This window comes from Cydia splendana, chromosome 19 (assembly GCF_910591565.1).
Source record: "Cydia splendana chromosome 19, ilCydSple1.2, whole genome shotgun sequence".
NCBI classification, from domain to species: Eukaryota; Metazoa; Arthropoda; class Insecta; order Lepidoptera; family Tortricidae; genus Cydia; species Cydia splendana.
Window position 1 is genome coordinate 1,821,019 of NC_085978.1, and position 25,945 is coordinate 1,846,963.

The 25,945-nt window shown below is 37.3% G+C and overlaps 2 protein-coding genes across 2 annotated transcripts in view; both read right to left on the minus strand.

The window, feature by feature from the left end:
* Positions 1–10,342: 10,342 nt before the first annotated feature.
* Positions 10,343–20,685, minus strand: LOC134799890 (mevalonate kinase). Its single transcript, XM_063772314.1, has 7 exons — positions 20,548–20,685; positions 16,725–17,027; positions 15,803–16,025; positions 11,673–11,902; positions 11,512–11,577; positions 11,209–11,336; positions 10,343–10,527 (listed from the first exon to the last, which is right to left on the minus strand). The coding sequence occupies exons 1-7, from the start codon at positions 20,683–20,685 to the stop codon at positions 10,395–10,397; spliced, it is 1,221 nt and encodes a 406-aa protein (XP_063628384.1). The 3' UTR covers positions 10,343–10,394.
* A 7-nt stretch (positions 20,686–20,692) lies between these two features.
* The window catches only part of LOC134799920 (bolA-like protein 2), a 57,629-nt gene continuing 52,376 nt past the window's right edge, over positions 20,693–25,945 (minus strand). The window contains exons 2-3 of the mRNA XM_063772358.1: positions 25,397–25,491; positions 20,693–20,831 (exon numbers count right to left, since the gene is read on the minus strand). Coding sequence (XP_063628428.1) covers positions 20,738–20,831; positions 25,397–25,491 — 189 coding nt within the window. The 3' untranslated portion in view covers positions 20,693–20,737. The remainder of the gene's footprint in view (positions 20,832–25,396; positions 25,492–25,945) is intronic.

Consider the following 25,945-nt stretch of genomic DNA (forward strand, 5'->3'; position numbering starts at 1 on the left):
ATAGTTATCTTCAGTATTATGTAAATAAGTAGATATGTCTGAATCAAGTAATTTTGTTTAACCATATTAAGTATTCGTATTAAATATTTCCTATAATTTTTTTAACACGTTCCCTGTCTCGGTGCACCCAATGTGGGGTCATGAAGCTTTATTTCAGGTGTCCGTGCTTCCACTATGGGTTCGAAACTTCAAAGTGAAAGCACACTTGGACGTGTGACTTTGTCATATCATATTTTATGAGGACAGTGAACGTGTTAAATCAATGTTATGCAAGAGCCAAGGGCGTGTCACCGCGGATTATTAGGAATTACAGTCATTTTAAGTTAAGTCAGCAGGGTAATGCGAACTGTAAGGACTCATGAATGTATAGCTATGTTCACATATAATTTTATGACAAATTCGTCAAAAACACGTCATGTGCAAACATGAAACATCTCAGTAAAAGTAAGTGAAAGTAGTAGTCATTCAGTTAAAATAATAGGAACAAAAACCTTCATTTCTTACTTATATTACTTACAATTACAGAGAAGCATCAGCTAACGAATATCATTCCTCCATTTAACTTAATAAAAGTGAAGGGGAAGGAAGTTCTAAATAACGTAGGACTTTCAAATAAGTATACAGGGTTATTTTGAAACTATATTCAAAACTACACTCAGGAAAATCTTTTTTTTATTTTCCAGAAATGTCCATTTTGTACACTTTATAAGCTATCCTGTACCAAAGTCATTACTAACTCACTCATTCTCATTACAGTACAGTCATAACTAGTTTAATAATGTAATATTATATTATTTGTAATGTAATCGTAAGCGGAAAGCCTGACTCTCAAGCCCGTAAGAGATTCGTCTCTTTAATAAATGATTACTTACTCTTTGCCACCTACTTTTTTTATACCAGCTAGGCTAGGCTTTTATACAACAAACAAACATAAGGCCCGCCTGATACCATAGCCGAACTACAAGGGTTTACATTCGCGTTGACCCTTTAAAAACCTGTAGGTACACTACTTTTTTAAGAACTCCATCCACAGCTATATTATTGCAGTCTATTGTAGTCCCACAAGACAACTTAGGCTGGGAGCTCATTCTACAGACAGAGACGGTCGTACATGCTAGAAAGAGATGAACGTCGGTTTACGTCGGCTGTAAAATATGCCTTGAAGAGTCTGGTATAAATATTATAGAAACGGTGCTTTCGCTTGAACGATACAATAATACAATGTAATTTAAGTAAAGCGCTAACGGTAGGCGAATGTGTTGTAGTCAAAATGATGATCAATCAAGTATGACCTAGTAATTTTTAATCACAGTTGTAGATGTCACTCTGTATGTTTTTTTTAATAGGTAGTGCCCCTTTGAAAAGCAATAGGTGTCGAAACAGATTCGCATATGATTGTACTAAAATTAGCCGTTTTAAATTATTTTCATACATATATGTAGTTAAAAACGTATTAAATATCTCCTCTCATCATTCCCAAGAAAAGATTCTTGTGATAATTTGTAAAAAATATTTCTTAATCATTTGTAGATTATTTATCTTTAGGTACTACTTATTCTTTTATATGTTTTTTGAAAAGTCAGTCAGCAAGAAAAGTTGATAAATTGAAATAATATTATCGATATGGTCGATTGACTAAATTATATGCCTTATGCTTATAAAAATAAGGTATAATTTGATGATCAAGTATTATTAACATTTTATTTATTGCCGACTGTGTGTTATGGTTTATATGTGATGTCTTCCACTTGTTCCCTTATTTGTGGTTTGGTTTACTCAAATGTGCACACTTTTGTAAGATTAGGTAAGTCCATTTGTCATTTGGCCCTTTAGGATCCTCAAAGATCATTTTATTTTCACTGATTTGTATGAAAAATGATTACTTACTTCGAATTTGACAGGTAATGTAGATGGCTCTGTACTCGGTTCCCTGCTTGATTGTCTAAAGTTGACGTAGCGACACATTCTATTTTTGCTGTCAAATTCGGGGCACTATTTTTTGGACTTTACACACACAATGCATTTTTGATCCCCTGTATTATTCGGTGCCACAAATATGTTTTTGGATCCTTAAACGATGTGGGTAGCAAACAACTCAAACACGCATACAGTCCGGATAATCATAAGTGGTTACCATAGCCCATGGATGGATTCCTTCTCCGAACTTACGACAGTTTTAAGACATTTAGGACTTCTAATAATTATAATGTAGTAAAGTTTGGACTTGATTCATCAAACAAAAGTGTGCTCTATTCCTACACAGTAGGGTCGAATATCTGTATACGCGAGAATTACTTTACGCATTGAATGTCAGTATTAGAATGAATTTCATCGATTAATTTATTAAATGTCACGTTGTTGAGTCGCAAGATAATTGTAAATGAAGTGTTGATATTTATGAATAAAATGCACTTTTAGATAATATGGTATTTTATTTGATTATTACAGCAAGGTACAAAATCTGCTACTACTATCCTTACTACATGGGTGTCAGTTATTAAAAAGGATTTCTCCAATAACAATTTAGATACAGCGACGACCCAGAAACGATATCTCTTGAGAAGGATAGTCGACCCCAATTATATAGAAATGGGACAAGGCCGGGAGAAGAAGAGAATAAGGGCTCATTTACACGATGCGAGAACTCGCATGCGAGTTTCATTACATTGCGGTTTTTGATCGTTCGGATAAATTGTACGTAACCAACCTCCAACAGTCCGCAATGTAACTAAAATCGCATGCGAGTTCACGCGCCGTCTAAATCAGCCATAAGGCAGAAAATCAAATGTAAAGATATAACCTGTCATTCGCAAACTAGACGCAGTCACCGATAAGATCCGCTACTTGTGATGCTGTACACAGTCAGAATCAAAAACAGCGGATTAGACTACCATGCGTCAAAAGTTTCTAAGTTTCTGTAATTACTGTCGTTTCTGTCGGTACGTGGCTTACTTACACTAGTCGTAGGTTTAGGTATGTAATTCGGGTACTAAAGGCCTGTCCAGACGGGATGATTAAATCGACAGAGTTGATCAGAAAAGAAATTGGCGTTAATCTCCAATTTAATCACCAATTTTAGATTTAGATATGGTGAGCAGTAATAATTTAAAAAAATCATCCATTTTATCGGTTATATCGGTCATAATCGGCGAGACAAATTGGTATTTGCGTCCACACCACCTGGTTTGATCAGACAATTGAACAGAAAAATTGTTCCCGTCTGGACTGGCCTTAAGAATGTTTATGTAAATAAAAGTCAAAATAAATACTTGGAACAATTTACTAATACAACTAAGTTCATAGTTTAACATTATTCTAGTTATTCCACGTAGCACCAAATACCCTACCATTGAGCGCACACAATAAATACTGTCATGAAAAAAAAAACTTATTTTGCTTGCACACGTTGCGTTGCAAGTAAAGGCGCAAGTAACTTGCGCGACTTGCGCGAGCAGTATGCGCAAGTTACTTGCGCTCTCCCGCATTTTTACTAAGACAATTAAAGTCACTGGGCGCGCCCAGTGTGACACGCGTGTCACAACATGCGCAAGTTACATGCTCCGTGTGCAAGAACTTTACAATATTGGAAGTTTAATTAACCTTTAGCTGTCATATGGAACTGGTTATTTGACAGTTGATATATGTCAAAAGTCCCACGAAAATTCCGCATTTTGCCCATAGCCAATACAAGCGAGTCTCTTTCTTATAAAGGTAAAATCAGGCTCAATGAGGTAATATAACACATGAGAATTACCCGTTATTGTAGTTTTCTAAACTTACAGCTGAATTGCGGGATCTAAAGAAATGACGTCACAAGTTTATTATCTCTTTACCTAAGTATTCTGGCAAAAATTAGGAACAAAAGTATTTACACCTACAGCGAGCAAAGTGCACGAACACATTATGAACGGAATCCATTCATAAAATGGCCATGCACTTTTGCAGCTGGGTGAACCCAAGGTACATATGTAGTGCATAAAGGCCGAGCCACACCGGCTTACGTGTGCGTGACGTGCGCGTGTGCGTGCGCTAAAATGTTGGATACGCACACGCACACGTCACGCAAGCGGTGTGCCGTCTCTCATAAGGATCTGTATACTACAACGCCGCACGCGCACGTGCCCGTCACGCACACGCACCGGTGTGCACAGGCCTTAATTGTTTTCGTCGTATTTTTTCGGAAACGTTCGTATTTGTCATGCTACTTCAGTCAACCTCAGTACTTTTTGCACCGAGACTGACTGAAACAGCAAGACACGTCGTTCACAAGACAAGACAAGACAAGGCAAGACACAAGTTCGCACGTTTCCGTGAAAATACGATGGAAAATAATTATGCACTACATCTGTATTTGATATGACGATATCAATATTGTACTGTTATTTAATGATTCGGTCAAATTGTGTTTTTTGAAAAACTAATTATAGCCAGCCTATTATTAGAACACAACATCATAACCTCCTAAGGGCCACCAAAAAACGCAATTTAAATTTGAATCTTAATTTTTGAAATCGAACGTAACAAAAGAAATGCGACTTAATTCCAATTAAAAATGTTTTAAACTACGTTAAAGTAATTAGTCCTATGGGAAGGACGGACGGACGGACGAAATCTAATAATTCGTAAAGGTCGGGTAAGATTTTTTTGAGGAAAACGTAGGAAAAATCATTCTACTTTTAAGGAATTCACCCTTGAGGAATGTTTTAGTAGATATTAAGGGCTATTCAATTTTTACGTAAACAAAATGACGTCACTCTTTACATTTCAGATATTATGAAACACACAAATTATACATAAGCTCAGGAACTTAAAATGATAATAATAAATACATTTTGACAATCGTACAGTCAGCAGCAATTAAACGTTTTTTAGGGTTCCTACGTTTTTTTGAGGGGGATACAAAATAACCCCTAAATAAACCCTCTATACTGAAAATCGTAGTTCAAGACCAAAAAAAGTAAGACAATGTTGCCACTTTTTACTAGCGCGTCTTGTATTTATGTAAAAATAAATAACAAAAAGTACTTTTTTAAATCGTAGGAGGAAACTTACCAATAAATAAATTATCTTAGCGTGTTTATTTATAAACAGGAAAATTCACTATTTCACAAACAATTTATTGCAGTGGCAACATTATCTTACTTCTTTTGTGTTGAACTACGATTTTCAGTTTAAAAATCTAGCATCCTGTATCCCTTCACTTTATTTTATTTTTAAATTTGGAACTTTACTGTACTCTACCAAAATACAAACCATTTTTCTATGTTGTTCTTTATAAAGGTCTCTGGGATCCACGAGGCTAGATAATACTTTTGTGATTGAATTAATCTGCAGCCTCCTAAGGCCCCAATGAAAAACCCGAAATTACGAACCTATAATGTAGGACATAAGAGTAGATTTTGCGTTGTTTGAAAATTGAACGAAACAAAGCAAAAGCGACTCTGTTCCAATTGAATATGATTTAGATTTCATCGAACTGAAGAATTACTATAGGTAGGACCTCGGGCCTTAGGAGGCTAAGGTTATCATTAGACATCGGTAACTCGTGGCATTTAGGTAGCACTTAAAATATTAGTTTAATTAATTCCTTTTTATAACACTTTAAACTCTCGCGTTTTGTACACATATTTAATTACTTACACAAACGGGTCTACCGCGATATAATTTAATTTTTTTTAACCTTTAATTCCGACGTTTCAGCTGAGTTGCACCAGCTGTGGTCACGGAAAGACAATTACCAACAACAACGGAACAACAACAACAACGACGAACGGAACGGTGTGACAACGGAATTAAAGGTAAGAACAATGAAATTATATCGCGGTAGACCCGTTTGTGTAATTATTTTTTTTGTGGTTTCTTTTTCTCGACTCGTATAGGAAGAACATTGTCACATCACTAGTCTGTTAGAAACTGTCAAGTGCCACGAGTTACCGATGTGTGCTCATCACTAATCTTTTAAGTGCTACCTAAATGCCACGAGTTACCGATGTGTAGTTATCATTTTGCTGCTAACTGTACAAAAGTTTTGTGGAAGACTTTGCGTGACATGATTTAAACGTATTTGCACATGATTCTTATAATTTAAATAGGTCTTATAATAGGGAAATTTAAAACTTCGATATTTATGCATCTGTCTCGCTTTTGCAATATTAGAGGGAAAGAGACGAAGATATCTTCGATGTTCGCAAGAAGTCCCAGCGATAGCATTATACCAAAACGCGAATATAACATTCATAACAGTTATATAGTGAAAACAGGCCTTCTGACTTACACATAAGGTTTAATTTCACCTGGCCCGTGGAAAAAGATTTATTTTCACAACAATTTTAAAAGAACTTACATGCAAAGCTAAAAATTCAGTGCCATCTCTTTCTTTCAAAATTATGACAAACATTTGAATTTTTGCCAAAAAACAATATTAATTTATTTTCAGAATAAAATAGATTAATTTTAAAAAATTATTTTATTTACAATATTTTATATCAAAGTACAAAATGTAATTTATAATTTGCCAATATGGGTAACTAATTTTAACATTTTCAGCTAAGCACATAGCGCATGGATTAACCGAGAAAAAAATGTTGTTTAGTCTAAAATGGCGTGAAATATGTATAGATATTTATGAACGAATGGTTATTAAAATAACTGTATAAGTAGTAGCTGCCTAGTAGTAACGCGCTGTTCAACCCGCAGTTGAAACTTAGGTGGGTAATAAATTAACTAATAAAAACGATTAAAACTAAGTGATGCCAAATTTTATCTATCTAATCCAGCGGTCAGCAACCTTTTAGCAGCCAAGGGCCACATGGTAGTTAAGGAAGTTGACGCGGGCCGCACTTTTGTTAATATGTGTGACTTTATTAGACATTGTTGTTTGACAATATTACATACAAAATAGCCAGGGGGGCTCGCGGACCGCAAGTGAGAGATTTGCGGGCCGCATGCGGCCCGCTGATCTAATGTATTTAATACCAGGGGTGCGAAACTCCCGAGTTCGGCCAAACTCGGCGCCGCTCGGCTCAGCATTGCTCCGAGCGATTATTAGGGTTGACACAACTTGACGTCCCTTTGCGTGCACGACCGCAGATAAGATAATGGCTTGAATTTTGACAAGCCGAAAGGAATAGTGCCATACATTAGAAAGGGACAGCATGATTCGACCCTGAACCGCTGTCAAACTTTGGTTTTGTAGGAAACTCCTTTCTGTACGGTAGTACTATTATTTATTCTGTGACTGCTAATACCTTTAAACGTGCAATTCTTGTTGTATATATATATTTCGGGGATCTCGGAAACGGCTGTAACGATTTCGATGAAATTTGCTATATGGGGGTTTTCAGGGGCGATAAATCGATCTAGCTAGGTCTTATCTCTGGGAAAACTTATATGTTTTCCGAGCAAGGCTCGGTCTCCCAGATATTTATTTATAAAACGTAATGCCCGTGATTGTTAAATTGTTTTCTCTGTCTAACAAACACAAATGTTTATAAATAAAAGTATAATATTACTCAACAGTCAGACATTATTTATACTTAAAGTGAATAATAATTTATATTTCAATATCTTTCTAAGGCCCACAAAAAAATAGTGAAGGAAATATGGTTGAGTTTCATTTGTTTTGAAATTGAAAGAGAACTAAGAAATACAACTCTGTTCCAATTGAATATGGTTTAAATTACGTTGAAGTAATTAGTACTACGGGTAGGACGGAGGGCCTTACGAGGTTTAATCTTGTCTGTTTGAGAAAAGCTCAAAGAGATTGGAATCGCATAGGTATCTTATTTTAGTTGACTATAAAATATCCATGGAATTTGGGCATGAGAATAGGGGGTATTACTGCAATGTTCTGCCGCCAGAGTGCAGCACTAAGCTAGCTAGTAAACCATAGAGTAACTTATACATACTGTGCCTTAAATTGTTTTTTTTACAAGTTTTCACAGACAATAAAATAAGACATTGATGCATCAAGCACCCCTTAACAAGGGCCTACCGGGAAACGCGAAAATCGAAATTTAGTTATCTGCTCCTTTATCGCTCGAATATGCAAGAGAGAAAAAGAGGTTAGATAACGAAATTTCGATTTTATTGTTTCGCGGTAGACCCCCAGATTGTGATGGATTGTGGTAGTAGCGCCCCCTACAGAGTTTCGCGTAATATTCCCTATTGAGTAAATTTAAAACATCAAGTGTAAAATTTGGCATCCCTTCTTACAATCAGAGCTGACGTAAAAATATACATAATTATAATAAATAACTAATTATAAACGCAATAATTAAAATAAACAATAAATAATGCTAAAGCATTGGTTCATTAATTTCATGATTCATACATTTAATCGTGGATTTATTAAATTTTTACTTATTATTCAACATTTCTTAGTTCCATTTTTTGTTTGTTTATGAACTCTTTAGTTCCATGGAACAAATAAGAAATACTCGACATTAGTGTATTGTAAATATACACTTGCGTTTAAGAGCAAAACGGGTCACTATGTATGTAGATTTCCATGCAATGTGTCCTGCTTTAATTGCTCTTGTGTGTACGAATAATTGCGTACTATGACAAAAATGAATTCATTTAAGTGATATTATATTCGATTCATTTATAGGAATGTTTTCAAAAAGACGCTTATAATATTTTGAGCAAAACGGGCATACTGAAAAAGTCCATAGCTAAGGGTGGTATTCCAATCCAATTTCTATGTCCAATGTGTATTTGCATCTCACATTTTGCTTAGTGAGAGAGTGAGACGCAATACACATTAAACCAAGATATTGGACAGGTGTAATACCAACCTCAGACGTGATTTACTCCAATATTATAAGCATCTTTGTATAATCACATTTTAACAGAGTTCAATATACAATAATAATTTTCAATTATTGACAGATCTATTCATTCGAAATACTGTATGGAATTGAGGTATTTTGTATGGAGAATATCTTGCACTGTAATACAGTGATGATAGTCTGATTAACGAAAATTAAACCAACTATATTTAAAAATATAGGTTTGATTTAAGTTAAACAGAGATGGCGTATAATAGAAACTAACTTTAATTATAATATGGTAATAAATTGTCTTTTACCATTAGAATAGACCACAACACATTCAGAACTCTTTCTTTTTAACCTTTCCGTGTTGTGCATTTATTCTGTATTTCTTGTCTCTTGCCTTTTTCAACTTGTCATCTGACAATGACAATTTTCATACACTTCAGATGGGTATTTCACCAACTTAACAATTGACACGTGAGACTGACAATTTCCTGTAAAATTCTGGGTGACATTCCTGTAAAGAAATGTCATATGAATACAGCGATGTACGGTAAATTGTCAGTGTAAGGCGGCATTTTTTTTGTCACCGTGGTGATGTAGGGCCCCATATAAAAGCGTTGGTCACTAAAAATATGGCCGTCAAATGACAACGAATTGTCAATGGTAGATGACAATTGTCAAGGCCAGTTTTCTCATATTAGCCTTGCGTTTAACGCCAGTATACATAAGCATCATACATTTAATGGTGTTTTTAAAGCCACGTATGTGATTCACAAACAAATCGACCATACAAGTATATTAAGTAGAGCACTACTTATTAAAAAATATTCATCTGTCCATCACCAACACACAGTATAAAACACACACTTTATTAAGCTATTAGTCCACATTTCTCTAAATTGTCTTTTATGGTACAACCGTCCAGTCCGTGATTATAAAACAATAATCTGCAACTTTTTGCATTTCTTCAATAATTTGTAAAATTTTCATTCTTTTGGTATCGAATACCAACTAATATGTATGACATGCTATATGAAAACATATTCGTAGATGTTAGATTGCACTAGCATCAGTAAAATATATCAGCTTGACTTCAATTCCAACTATAAACGACACGGAGGCTAGAGATTCCGTTTTGACATGCTTTATTGCTTCTCGAGGTGGACGCCGTTGTAATGACGTTAGGAGCTGTATTTTACCAGTGATTGACATGCCATCGAACTCTTTTAATCGTCTTGTAGTTGGACGCTGCTGCAGTTAATCTAAGAGCAGTATTGTACTAGTGTACGACTGACAGCATTAATCCAGGAAACGACAGGACATAGTTTCCCTTGTCTTTTAGTTGGACGCTGCTGAAATCGGTTTAGGAGCAGTCTTGAAGCAACTGACAGCTTTAGTCCAGGGTACCATGGCATTGACAGCTTTCCCATGTCTTTTAGTTAGAAGGCTATTCCCTGCTGGAATCGGTCTAACTGCAGTGTTGTACCAGCGTATCACTTACGATTTTAGTCCAAGGAAAACAGGTCATAATCAACTTTTCCTGTGCTTATTATTCGGACGCTGCTGAAATATTTGTAGGAGTAGTCTACCGGGGCTTTAGCCTTGTTCTCTGTGTCACATCTCGAGCTGCACGCCGGGGCCGCCGAGGCAGGTCTCCGTGACGCGGAAGCCGTTCTCGAGGAGCTGCCCCGTGAGGGAGTCCACAGTGGTGCGTGGAGTTGAAGGCGGGATGAGGATCATCGCGTACCTGTAAGATAAATAAATAAAAAATGTTAAAACAACAGCTGGGTTCGCGATTACCCAGGGTTCGTGTTTACCCGGCCTTCCCATATGTATCTAAGGGCCTCAGTTGCCTAATAATAAAAGATATTTAATTTAATTTAAAACAAGTGCGAGTCGGACTCGCCCTCCGAGGGTTCCGTACTTTTTAGTATTTGTTGTTATAGAGATAACAGAAATATACATAATTTGTGAAAATTTCAATTGTCTAGCTATCACGGTTCATGAGATCGGTGACAGACAGACAGTGGAGTCTTAGTAATAGGGTCCCGTTTTTACCCTTTGGGTACGGAACCCTAAAAATGATAAGTAGGGTGGGTACGGAACCCTAAACAAATTTCGCAACACTTTTTCTGATTGAAAAGGCCTATAGTTTTAATAGCAAGTCCATCTTTAGCGGATAACTTTTGGGAAAAAGAGGCAAAATTATACAAATCGGTTTCCTTTTTTATAACCTAGCCTAAACTGCAAGAATCCTGGTCACGGCACCAAAGTGTAAACACAAAAAGTATAATTTAGTATTTTCAGGTTTTCAAAGAATACATTTTATATTTGAGATGATAAATAAGTATATTTAAGGGCAATTAACGCAATTCTGATCAATATAAAGACTAACGAAAAATTACGAATACAGAAGAATTATGCGTACCCTCCGCCGCCAGCACCCGTGAGCTTGCAGGCAAGGTTCCGGGCCCGCGCTAGGCTCCTGATCGCTTCTAGGGCTGGATGTGACACGCCCAACGCCGCCAAAAGGCAGTGGTTCATGTCCCACAGTTCCTGAAACATTTATAGTATACTTTAGCATAATATTATGTAATGTAGGTAAATATTTACTAAAAAATTTTCTTTCAGGAGGTCCAGATAACACAGGCCAACATATAAATTAGATTATGATTAGGTACGGGAAGATAAACTTCCTTTTGAAAAGTCCAAGATACAAAGTAATACTTACTCCTAAGTGTTGATAGTCTGCGTCCGTGTCAGCTGGACACTTGCCACCAGCGAGTTTTTCCAAAACCTGAAAAAAAAATGTTCTTGAAAATTCATTCTCGGCATAAATCCAATGGTTTGGTGCGCGGGTTCGACTCGCACTTGGCCGGTTTTTGTACTAACCTGCGTGGCAGTGTGAGCGATGTCGTCCAGCGCGTTCATCACGTGGTCCACAGCCGCGGTGTTCCTTTGCCGAATGCCCGCGACTTTGACGAGCAGGGCGTGTGTTTCGCGATTCACGCGCGAATCTACGAGGAGTACTCGCAGGTTGAGCCGGATGTCGAGGTGGCGCGCCTTCGTGCCCTTCTTGAAGGAGACGATGGAGCCGAATGTGCAGGTCTCGTTGTCTATGCCTGGAAAAAAACATTTATGGGTGAATACAAAGTTACGGATATATAAAACCGTTATACGTTATATCCTAATGTATGGCTGTGAGGCCTGGTGCCTAACACTAAAAGAAGAAAGTCAGCTCCTAGTGGCAGAGAGAAAAGTTTTTCGCAAGATCCTGGGACCTATTCAGAGAGATGACGGCACCTGGAGGATCCGGAAAAATGCCGAGATCGAGGAGTTAGTGGCCGAACCCAATATCATCGGCGAAATGAAAGCGGACAGACTTCGCTGGTTCGGTCACCTACTCAGAATGGGAGAGGATCGGGCTGTCAAGAGGGCGTTCTTGGGACGACCGACTGGTAGCCGTCCGGTGGGTCTGCCCAGGTGTCGCTGGGAAGACAGTGTGACGGCGGAACTGGTTCAGTTTCGCGTTAGTAACTGGCAGGAAGTTGCGCAGCATCGGAACAGGTGGCATGCTCTCGTTTCGGAGGCCAAGATTCTCTTTGGATCGCTGAGCAAAATAATTAATTTAGTTTGGGTGAATACACTTTAACTTTTCACTTGTTTCCATGGTTGCGTTCCGTTGGACAACCCTTTACATAAACTTTGATTTTGTGGAAATTTTATTTATGAGACACTAGCGACCCGCCCCGGCTTCGCACGGGTTAACAAATTATACACACCTAACTCAAGAATCACTCTATCGATAGGTGAAAACCGCATGAAAATCCGTTCAGTAGTTTATGAGTTTATCGTGAGCATACAAACACACAAACCGTCAGGTGGGGGACTTTGTTTTATAAGGTGTTATACATTTTTGTAATGGTTGTAAGCCATTTCGATAATAGGTCGTCCAATATTAATTAAGCATGTGAGCAAAACGTGATACAATATTTCTTTTCATTGTCAATGTTAGGATCTTCAATAAAACGTATCATATTAGTATATGACATTTAAACATAGATTAGCCTAAATTAAGTATCAGAACTCTGAAGAGACTAAATAACATTTTTTCGATCGAGCCAGAAAACAATCACTAGGCAAGTATTTTAACATCACCCATTTCAATTCGTAATTAAAAAACACAAGAGATGAAATTCTAATTGAATTGTCTAAAACACAAAACTTTTTATTGAAATTAGACATTGAATTGAGCTTAGAAACAGAGCAGACAATTGAGCATAGAAAGACATTTGAATAAAGTTTTGCATAATGTAACCTAAAGTCTATTTGAATAGAACTTGCTAACTATGTAAACAAACAACGTAACTTTGTTTTATCACTGTTTCTCTTTCAATTTTCACACCACCTCATCAAATACCATTGAAACCATACACATATACACTATTGAAACGGTCCGTTCCGTAAAATACATAAATATATAACTATATCTTGGATATTTAATTAAAAGTTTAAAATGGGTTCATAAGTTAGGTTATTAGGACCTGTTGGAATGACGGTATTGTTTCTTTTAAATTCTACAATTGTCTATGATGGGTAGTGTTGTGACTAAAGTTTGTGATATTAAACCCGCTACACACTACCCAACCCACGCTCTGTACCTACCGCCGCGGTTATAAAATACATCAATACATCATGCTTAAGTACTAATTTGTCTTCTGATCGTGATTAAACAAATTAAAAATAAGTAACTACTTGTTTTTTACTGTTGGTATTTTATTATTCGATATGGTTTGACATTAGTAAAGTAGTAAGTAGGAGTCTTGCCCATCACTAGTAAATTCATCATTCAGAGACAATTTCAATATGGCGGTTTGTTTACATAGTTAGCAAGTTCTATTGAAATAGACTTTATGCATGAACAGTTTAAGATCAAAATGTCTATTTACATATTTTTCGCATACCTATTCGATACAGATGTTGTGACGTCACAATAGAATTAATTGGGCAAGGCGTTCCTGCATTCGGAAGAAACGTTCGGTGCATGCTTGGATTTGTTGTGTAGGTTTGGTCTAGGTAGTTGGATTGTCTAGGTAGGGTAGACTGGGGACAATTGAAACAATTTATTTTTGATGGCATGTACCTATTTATTTTTTACAGTTAGAAAGGTATGCGCCTATATTACTAAACCTTATTTATTTAGTTCTTAAATAAAGATTGGCTTAAAGCTCTACGACCCATGGTTATGTCATATAAAACTAATATCAAATAAGCATTCCTAAATGACTATCGGTTAATTAAAAAAGCATTAACACAAGGTTAATGAATTTTAAATAAATATTAAGTGACCTTCGGTAGATCTTAATAAGTGTATCTTTAACTGTATAAATATAGATGGTACAGCCGCCATCAGATATATCGGAGCGACCAAGGTGGTCACATATATCTGTACACGCCTCTATTGTCAAGGCGTTGAGTGCGTGTTCAGATTTTGTGAACACCTCGGCTGCTGCGATCTATCTGATAGCGACTGCATATTCAGAGAAATACATCGACATATATCTCAGGACTGGCCTTACGAGCAATAAGAATGGGACATGAATGGGCCAGTACAGCGGTGTGACACCGCTACAACGCGATTGGTTGATGAGTTCGCATCACGCGCGCGATTGGTCGCAACTATTAGTTGCGTTAGGCTGCACGATTGGCTCAAATTCGTGAGTGACACCGCTGAACTTGTACCATTTTTAGGGTTCCGTACCCAAAGGGTAAAACGGGACCCTATTACTAAGACTCCGCTGTCCGTCCGTCTGTCACCAGGCTGTATCTCCCGAACCGTGATAGCTAGACAGTTGAAATTTTCACAGATGATGTATTTCTGTTGCCGCTGTAACAACAAATACTAAAAACAGAATAAAATAAAGATTTAAGTGGGGCTCCCATACAACAAACGTGATTTGACCGAAGTTAAGCAACGTCGGGCGGGGCCAGTACTTGGATGGGTGACCGTTTTTTTATTTTGCTTTTTTTTTGCATTATGGTACGGAACCCTTCGTGCGCGATCCGACTCGCACTTGCTCGGTTTTTAGTGCCCGTAAGGCCCGTCCTGAGATATAAATCAATGGAGAAATAAGTTCGGAAGTTTAAGTAGCCAATTCATCGAATAATTCACGTTAAGTGATTCGCGTTGACAGTGCAAGGCCGCAGTGTACAGAGGTTCAAGGTTCGAATCCGCGATGTGTGCCAAGGGCATTTGCCAATTGCTTCGATGATTCTGGATGCAAATTGCAAATTTGCAAACCAGTAGACAGAATAAAGGTTGTTGACGTCTGCATTTAAAATAATTATTTGAACATATGTTACTTATTCAAAAGCAAACAACAATACTTATTGAACTTTAATTAATTATTAACTGATAATAAACAGCTATAGACGTCATTTAGTTTAATAAAAACAAGTGTATTACCTACGCAAAGATATGCAATTAAAAAATGTTAATATAGTTGGGCAAGCCATTTCCGTCAGTAGAAAAAGGCGGCGAAAAATGTAGGCCCGGAGGGTCGGTCTTCCTTACAAAATTTAAATATCGCGCTTTTTTCTACTGACAAACTAGGTTTGCCGGAGTATAGCTTGCAAATCTCTGTTCTGCCCGTTCCGATGCCTATAGAGTCGGACGAGGCTAAGTTTTCATGCCAACCGCTATGTTAAGTACTTATGGAGTTTATTAGGTTTCTAAGACTCCACTGTCCGTCTGTCTGTTACCAGGCTGTATCTCATGAACGTGATAGCTAGACAGTTGAAATTTTCACAGATGATGTATTTCTGTTGCCGCTATAACAACAAATACTAAAAAGTACGGAACCTTCGGTGGGCGAGTCCGACTCGGACTTGTCCGGTTTTTATAGGGATAATGTATGCATTCTTACTGACAAGTTTGTGCAAAGCGTGGCCAGTCTAGTCCTGAGCCCACCCCACACTAAGAACAAAGATCGAAAAGATGTCTAAATATAAGCAAGACTCACCTGAAGGCGTCCCATGCATGATCCGCTCGCAGTTATACGCCCAAGCTGAAATCGCCTCCGCCTCGCGCGGCTCAAAATCACCGGGAGGCTCGAAGCTGCCTCGCGCCCGCAGCGCCATCAGCCGTAGGAGCGCACCCGCGAGGCAGACGGCGAATGAGGCGGAGCTACCGGTCCCAGCGCCTATGGTCAGCTCTGAGCCCATGGAAATGTCCATGGATTTGACCTGGAGAGATTGGATTTGTAAATGAATGTCGTCTAAATGCCTAAACTAACCTACATTCTGAAAAGGGGGAAATAGGCTTTTAAGTATTTTAAATAACTTCTTCCTAATAATAGCCCTATCTGTTAGCGAGGCAGTTTGAATCGTTGCCTCGCGTATGAACCCAATAAAATAAGGTCCCTCAATATTCTGCTCTGGAATGCTTCGCCTCATTTGGTATTTACTGTCCGCACTCGACGCTTTATTGGATTTTTCTAGTTAGAATGCAAATAAAATTTAATGCATGTTCTGGGGCTAGTAGAAATAAGAATACCTAATAATGAAGCTTTACAATACAAAAACAATGTAGTAGAATAGTTTTTCGATTTTTTTTTGCATCTAAACATGTATGCAGGGGTGCTAAGCTAAATAACAGATTTAGAGACTGTACGTAAATGTAATACGGGACAAAAATTATGGCAAAAGGAATACAACGTATCAACTCACATTTTTTTTAGCCGCGACCACGACCAGTGAAACCTGTGTCGAAACGTCGGTAAATAAAGGTAATTGAATAAATTTCGCGTTGGACCCGTCTAAAAATGTGAGTTAATATGTGTTCAAACCGCGAAAGTTATAAATATTATAATATAATACACGTATCGTTTCCAAAAGTACGTTCATAATATTGTTCAAAATTATATACAACACAATAAAATTTACCTGCAAATTCGTACTCCCGAAAATCCCCGAATACATATAAAGGAAGCTCCTCAAAGAATTCTTCTGGTTGTTCGGCAGCTCATCAAAATTCGGCTTGATCTGATGCAGGAACTCGTTGACCTTCCTGAGATGGTTGTCATGGTCCAGATGCCCTGGTATCTTCCAGGAGAACTTGCCAGTGACGCCGTGGCAGAGCTGCGGGTTGAAGAGAGCCTTCACGGTGGGGTTAAGGGGTATGGTCTCCTGGAGACCGACGCAGGGTAGGTGGATGTAGACCGCTGGTTCTCCGACGGTTTTGACTTCCTGTAAAGATAGAGGTGTGAGGGTTTGGTCCAGTGTGGTGTGGGAGCCCGGATGGAGCAGGCATGCGATCGAAAAGGTCGTAAAGCGGTACAAACGCATTTTTAAGCTACTTATGCTAGTTTCCATTCCATTATGATTTTATATTTCCCGCCACTGATCCCGGTCCGTGGCGGACAGTCGTGTTGGAGGCCAAGACACACTTTGGGTCGCGCCATAGGAGTAAGTAAGTAGTATGATTTTATATTTATTTATTATATTATTCAAATTAGCTACAGCGTTACAGTACTATCAAGGTACTGCGAAACTGCAAAACAAAAATACAAAGAAAAAACTTTAAAACAATACACTTGAACACACATATCGCCGCTTACTTATACTTACTCAACCTCGTATCTGCAATACTCATTTGATGACATGCAAAAACACCCGTATTCCGAATGAAAGAAAAGCGACATTTCCATCAAATGATTGTTGCAGATATGAGGTTGAGTAAGAATAGCGACGATATATGATACCTTAGTTTACGTTACGCACGTTATTATTTCGCAAAATAATTCGTAATTAACAAAATAGTTTTATAAGCAATGTTCAAAATGTAACTATTAAAATAATTGTGACAATAAAATAATATAACGTAATTTGTTTATATTTAAAAGTAATAAAAAGTTTTTTTTTAATTAGTATTTATGTTAGTAACTACGTTCCAAAAAAAAGTGTTTTGTGTAGACCTCCGACTGTATCTAAAAGCTATTGTTTTTTTTTATATATAAAAATGATGTCGCGTTTATTATATGTTGTTTAATAATAAGAAGACAAAAAAACTGCATTTGGATCGCGTCACAACCTCAGACAAAATGTATTCCACAAGCCGTATTGCACATCATGAAATTCATGAATAAAAAACTCATACAACCCATACATTTATACATTTTTAATTATTTCAGTGAACACACAAAATATAGCAAAAAGCTCTATCATAGCAAGCGGGGAAACATACAAACATACAATTAACAGCAAGAGCATGCCTGCTAATATTACAAATGCGAAAGTAACTGTCTGTCTGTCTGTATGTTGCCTCTTCACGCTTAAACCGCTAAACCGATTTAGATGAAAATTGGTACCTGTGATGTGGAGGTAGATTAAGGTCCTAGGAAGGACGTAGGATAGTTTTTATCAATCATCATGATCCCACGCGAATGTACATAACTAATATTTTAATTAAAAAAACAAGCGATGCGAAAGACATATCGTCAGGTGACAAGCAAAACTCACTAATTACTAAGAAAATATTATTAATTCAACCTTATTTAGGTATTAATATGGTTCACTATGGCTTTTAACTTCGGGTAGTAATTAGTGAGTTTTGGTTGTTATCTGGCGATATCATAAACTACATTTTTTTTTATATTTCAGTTCGGAACCATTATTTTATTAACCCCATTAATTCCTGTTTTATAAAAAGACAACAATCTTTCAGTAGATTAAAAAAAAATCCTATCATTATATACTTCAATCTAAGCTGTTATTGACTCGTATAATAATTATTAATTCATCATCATCATCATCATTTCAGCCTATATACGTCCCACTGCTGGGCACAGGCCTCCTCTCATGCGCGAGAGGGCTTGGGCTATAGTCCCCACGCTAGCCCAATGCGGATTGGGCAATTATTAATTGTTTGCTCTTAACTGAGTAACATATGTATGTTGAAATAATTATTATAAATACAGACAGACTTTACTACCTTGGCGTTATTGTTTAGTTATATATAATGGAATAGGTGACGTATTTAAGTAATTATTCGAACATGTGATACTTAGTCAAAAGTAAACAATAATAATTATTAAATTAGTCAATAACAGACGTCATGTAGTTTAATAGAGTATATATAGAACAATTAAGTACATTACCTACCTACGTAAGGTAAGAATACGCAACCAAAATTCCTAATACGTAGGTAGCTCAAAAGTCTCTATTTTTTGGAGATTTATTTTTAGTCGAAGTTATTTATTTATTTCAGTACAAACTATAAAGAAACGACTTTTTTCAACGTTTTCAAAACTTAATACCTACTGCATTATTTGAGCGTTTTCGAATAACCATTATATCTGTGAGTCCGAGCTTTGCTCGGAAAACATATATAAACTCAAAACTGCGCGTTTTTCCAGAGATAATACCTAGATCGATTTTTCGACCCCGAAAACCCCTATATAGCAAATTTCAACGAAACAAGAATTTCTCGAGATTAGATGCAAGTCTAATAAAGCCTACCAAATGCAGATTGAGACTAATCAATGCAAACAATTTCTTTTAGATTCTAAAGTAAAAGGTATGTCATCAAAAATATAACTGTGAAAATGTCGTCAAATGCGTTTCGATTTAGCTCAAATTTTTTATGCTATTTTACTAAAACTGGCTGAAATTACATTGGATCTTATGCATTTTGTGGAAGGTTAGGTAACACATTCAATTGTGTTCGTAGGCGCTTTTCAGTACAAAGCGGAAAATACGAATTATCGGCTACTAGCGACCCGCCCCGGCTTCGCACGGGTTACACAAAACCTTAACAAATTATACACCTAATCCTCCCTCAAGAAACACTATATTGACAGGTGAAAACCGCATGTAAATCCGTTCAGGAGTTTTCGAGTTTATCGCGAACAAACATACACATAAACAGACAGACGCGGCGGGGGATTTTGTTTTAGAAGGTGTTAGTGATGGTCCTAGCGCGTAGCTCGCGCTGGCAGTGAATATGTTATATAATTTTGACTGCATTAAATTAGTCGCTTTCCTAGTGATTGTCGACTTCAATGAAAATAATTAAGATCTAACTGGGTGCCAAGTTCTGCAGATTAGCAGATAACTTGCAGTCCTTGCAGATAAAAATAAATTACTTTCTCAGATCTTTCAGAAAATATTTAGGTGTAAAATTAAAACAGTGTCGGGTACATTTTATACACCGTGCTTTATTTATTTCCGTTACTTCAAGGTTCATTCCTGAGCTTATCAAGTTACTTTCTCAAAGACACCGGTATTCTAATTAACTCCATTTCAGGGATAATCAATAGTTTTTCTTTTCTGATAAGGCCCCTACGAGCGTGTACTCTTGCCTTAGGCCCTGTTTACATATTGATTAGTGTTTAATACGAGTTCATACATTTGCTACTAAACTTAAGTACTATCTCGGACGATCGAATTTCGAAATGTCATTGATAAGTCACAGATTTCAATTGTTTGGTTGAGTTAAATATGCCCGTGTTACAACAACGCCATATGCAACATTTAATTAATTTTTATACTTATAAAATGGAAAAAAAAAATGTTTGCAAATTAACTATGCCGTTTAGTTTTCTTAAACGTACTTGAGTATACCCCGAAGTTAACGGAATTCAATAAAAACACGGTGTATAAATTGCAATACAGAGCCATTTGTATAATAAACGAGGATTGCCGAAAATAACGGGAAGAAAAATTATTTATGAACCACTGTAGTAAAAAAATAAATGAAAAAACATACCTTTATAACGATAGAGCTCCTCAGCCCGAGGCTGACAGCGATGGCCGTTTTCCCATAAACCACCGCGTGTTCCCCGTGCAGGATCACCTTCCCCGGCGCCGACACACTCACGGTATACAGATTCTCTCCGCTCAACATTTTCAATAAAAAAAAAAACTACTTTTTTAAATTCTCATTTTATTCTAGTACATTATTGTTGAGCGTTCCACTGGTCGGGCGTGAGAGTTTTCTGCGTGAACGCGTGTATCTCCTTCAGCTCCTCCTGAAGAACTGAGTTGACGAGTCTGCGGGCAAGGAATATATAGATTAGTGAGCTTCAATTGTTTTTTTTATGGGGTTCTGTATGTTTCGTTTCAGATATGCACCTAACCGGACTCCATATGAATTATGAATATCATATCATACAGGATGTTTATTTAGAATATTTAGTCACATGCACTAATTTACGTTCTAAATATATCTGTCATACTGAGCAACTTTTACTATGGGACCAACCTCAAAAACGCGAAAGAACATTTTATTCTCCCATAGAAAACGTCAAGGTCAGATAGCCAAAATGTATGAAACAGCCACTTTTTTCGCGATTTCGGGGTTGGTCTCATAGTAAAAGTTGCTCAGTATGACCTATACAAATATTCACCTGGTAAATTATTGCAGGTGACTAAATAAACGCCTTGTATAGGGTCAGTTGTTCTACATTGAAACAATCGGACACAGTGTAACTTTGCGATATCTCGGAAACTAGGTGTTACCAGCTAGTGCCGTCTGTCAAGCAAGGGCAGGCTCAGGGACCCCCAGCACCTCCCCAAAACACGAGCGCGCCTCGGAGAAGGAGCACGCTGCTACGAGCATTATTGTGAATTCGTGCAACAAAAGTAAATTTTTTCATTTAATTTTCGCAATTTTTTACCAAGATATAGACTCGAGTTTGGCGTTTTTTAAGTTTTTGTTATGTTCTATGTGTATTAAAGTTTATTTGGTGCTAAATATTTTTAAATTTCTTTCACTCTTTGGTGCAGTTTTTATTAAATGATTAAAAAAACACCCCCTAGTCTCACAATGAAACATTTTTATGTAGTATACAATGAAACATGATGTTCACTGAACACCAGTACCAGCACCCAATGAAACAAACTCATTATTTTTTTTAATAATTAAAACCTATGTGCTAAATTTGTGAAACTAAAATACCATGAAAATTGGTCATTTGTCTATCATATGACAAAATATAAGATACTTAACTTTAGGAATGGCTGAGATAGGATGGCTTATATGTTGAATGTTTCATTGATGGCAAAAAGAATAGATAGTATAGAGGGGTCCTGTCATTGTAAATTTTGTAGTCACTGTAAATTTACTGCCATCTATCGACACACGACTAAAACTCAAAATGAAAACGTATAAAGTTATCAAAACATGTATATATATGGATAAATGATTTTATTATTTTTATATCATTTAGATCCATGTTCATTCACTGATATCTATGTGTTAAAATTGTTAAATATGAAACGGTGTCGTCACGCCATCTAGCCGAGGATAGGCTAAAGGTGTGTGCGCCATCTATTCGAGAATGACTTTTGCTTCAATTCCGAGGCACGGTTTTTCCTTAGACTTTATTCGTCTTATACGAAGTTACATATGTCTTTGTTGATGGCAAGGTTAAGGACACATGTCTTACATTGAAACAGTCGTGTATAAACACTATGTTGCAAGAAAGTGTATGAAATCAAGCATGGAGATGCTCAAAACCCTCCCGCGTCTACCTAGTTGGCAATCATGCTCCGTGGACATAAAAGGCGCCTTTTTCGCAGCATGCCGTACCTGCCGACCAGATTTTCGATTCACAATGAAACTCAGGTGTGTGTACAATGAAACAAGTCTTTCGCTTTTAGATATTTCAGCAATCTTATAATGATTCCATATGTCGGAAACCTTTTAAATAACTAATTTCAGCCTACCACTATTTTCTCCTTTCCTTTCTCATTAATTGAGTGAAAGCATATATGTATTAATGTCACTTATTTTATTTATTACACCGTTTCCCGTTTCAATGTTTATTAACGATGTTTCATGGTAGACTATAATTATTACATTTGTTTCACTGTAAAAATCAGAGTGTTTCATTGAAAACATGCACAAGTACCTACACAATGAAACAAAACTCATTTTTCAAAAAAAAGGCTTATGACACAGGAACTGTTACAGATAAGTAGAAACCAAGAATGCCATATGATAGCCAACGAAATTGTTTATCTTCATACGAAATATCACACTCATAACTTTAAAAACACCAGAGATAGAAAGGCTTGAACTTTTAGTGTTTCATTGATCAACAAGTTATCCTACAGGTTTAACTAGAAGAGATCCCTTATCTATAGGAATAAGTTCGCCCTTGTACATTGAATTTATAATGTTATTGCAATTTCAATGCTGTGTCTTAAGGACCTACATATATACACACAGCTGCAAAAGTGCAATAAACGTTTACCTATACTTCATGCGTATACCTCATTTGACTTTTGATACAGTCCACCACGCTGCGCTCAAAAACTCAAATATAAGATGTAGCTCTAAAATCGGTCAAGTTAAAGTGGGACTGGGCTGGTCATGTCTGCCGCATGCCTAATTGTGGGCCAAGATAATCATGGAGTGGATGCCCCACGAGTCAAACCGGGGATTAGGCAGACCTCGTCGGCGGGATAACTTGGACTCCTTTTTGAGAGACTGGCCAGACGTAGCTCAAAACCGGTACGAATGAAGGAAGAGGGGGGAGGCCTTTGCCCAGCAGTAGGACACAATAGGCTCACAATAATATGTCTTCCAAATTTTATTTGTACCAAGTGGCTGCAGAACCCTACACTGAGCATAATCAGACATGCTCCATTTTTTTATCATTTGAAAATGACCTTTCAACTTCGCGATATAATCAAGGAAAACTGTTTAGAAAGAAAAGTATGATCATATCATTTATTGTTCAAAATATTGACGCAATTCGAAACTATACAATGTTATCTTTTTGTCATGGAAAAAATTATAATAACAAAAAGTGTTTACGATGAAAAAATAATGCAATATTAGTTCAGTTTTTTTTTTTGTATAGTCGGCAGTATAATAAAGTTATTACTGTATTTTTGTTTAACAGCATATGAAATAAGGAGAAAATAAACAAATTAATTTAGAACTCGCGAACATCGGACACCGTCCCATCGCTCTACCCGGACTGAGCTACCGAAATTGACCTGAGTGACGTTTTGGAAACTCAAAATCCCAAACAAAATGACACTTAGCGCAAACGCGTACCTGTACGTGTACATAGGTGGACCTTGTGCCTTTTGTAATAAGGTCTACCAATGAACAGTTAGGAGTGTTGCTGATTGTACGTCACGTCACGTTATCGAATGAAATTTACACTAGAGGTACTAATACTGACACCTATTCATCATTTGTTTAGGGCCGATCAACTATTTCTTGTCAGCCATTCTATCCCATCAGCCAGGAAACAATAGTAGCATAGTTTCTTAGAAGAGCTGCTGTACCATGTTCCACAAACGTGCTTAGTAGATGTCCCATTATGGAAAGGCCTTATAACTACCAAAAAATTCAAGCTTAGTATTTTAGAGTGACCCAGGAGACCGTAACCATGGCAAGTAGTGGCAAGAAAAAGTTGATCACTCAGTCAAAACAGTCTATCGTAATCCCATAATAGACACTATCTCCAATAAAAGCTATTTTGTCCGTTTGTCCACATTAAATTGAGGCTCAGTACTGTAATATAGCGTACTCAATTAGTCAATAATAAGCCTTAATCTCAATGCGTTAAGGTTTTCAAACTCAGATAAATGATTATATTTCTTGGGATCTATATTGTTTGGACTGTGAATGGTGTATGTGAGAGCGAACACGTAAGCTTATTCATTTCAGAGATACCTAATTATAGGGTTTTTGTAAAGGGTAATAGACTAATAGTATACTATTTTTTTTTTCTTTTTTCAATCATTTTGATATTTTTAAAGGGACTTTTAATCTTAAGATTACGCCAGTCCCATCGTACTGTACTATACCTTCGTAGTATAAATACTATGAAGGCATTGGTCTATATTATTTAGGTATATGAACGTGTCTACCGAGATATGATTTCATTTCATTTCATTTTCACATGCTTATCATTGATGGTAGGATAGGTATCCTACCATACCATCTATTCTATAGTATAGATGTGCTATACGCGTGCGTCCGTGAGGGACAGAACATACCTACGCAATGCGACACTATGATTGGTCGAGTTTATTTGTTGCCCACCATATTTTTTAGGGTTCCGTACCCAAAGGGTAAAACGGGACCCTATTACTAAGACTCCGCTGTCCGTCCGTCCGTCTGTCACCAGGCTGTATCTCACGAACCGTGATAGCTAGACAGTATAACAACAAATACTAAAAACAGAATAAAATAAAGATTTAAGTGGGGCTCCCATACAACAAACGTGATTTTTGACCGCAGTTAAGCAACGTCGGGCGGGGTCAGTACTTGATGGGTGACCGTTTTTTTTGCCGTTTTTTGCATTATGGTACGGAACCCTTCGTGCGCGAGTCCGACTCGCACTTGCCCGGTTTTTTGATATTTACCAGTAGCTTTTCGGTAAAGGAATAAAACATCGTGAGGAAACCGGACTAATCCCAATAAGGCCTTAGTTTCCCCTCTGGGTTGGAAGGTCAGATGGCAGTCGCTTTCGTAAAAACTACGTCAAATCATGGGATTAGTTGTCAAGCAGACCCCAGGCTCCCATGAGCCGTGGCAAGATGCCGGGATATACCGAGGAAGAAGACTAGATTCATGATGCTTATCTTACCTGTGGCGCGCCAGCAAAGGCTTCCCCTGGAACTTGTCGGAGACGATCAGCGCCGAGAACTTGGCGCCACAGCCGTCACTCTCGTCCGTCACTACCTGGAACAATATATTATATTAGGGCTTTGCCTGTTATGCCAGATGTTTGATAGATGGCGCTGTCGTAATGCTAAAAACGCGCTGCTGAGGTATCAACGTAGACTATAAAAATAAATAGGTCACAATTAAAAAACTTGTCAATGTAATGTGAAGGAAGGCCTATTACCGAAGTCAGATTTGACTGCCACTTAATAATAATATATTATACACTTAATTCTAAAGCGTGATTGCGAAGTTTCAATATAGAAATAATCATAATTTCACGAGATTCTCATCCCCTATGATGGGAAATCCAGCAAGTACCGTGAAGTACCTAGACTTGGCTCACGACTCGAGATAACCGCCATGTGGGATGTTGATTCGATGATCATTGTTCCGATAGTCGTATCAGCGAACGGTCTCATAGCGAAGAGTCTCGGCGAACACCTAGAGAGACTCTAGCTGGGTGGTTGGA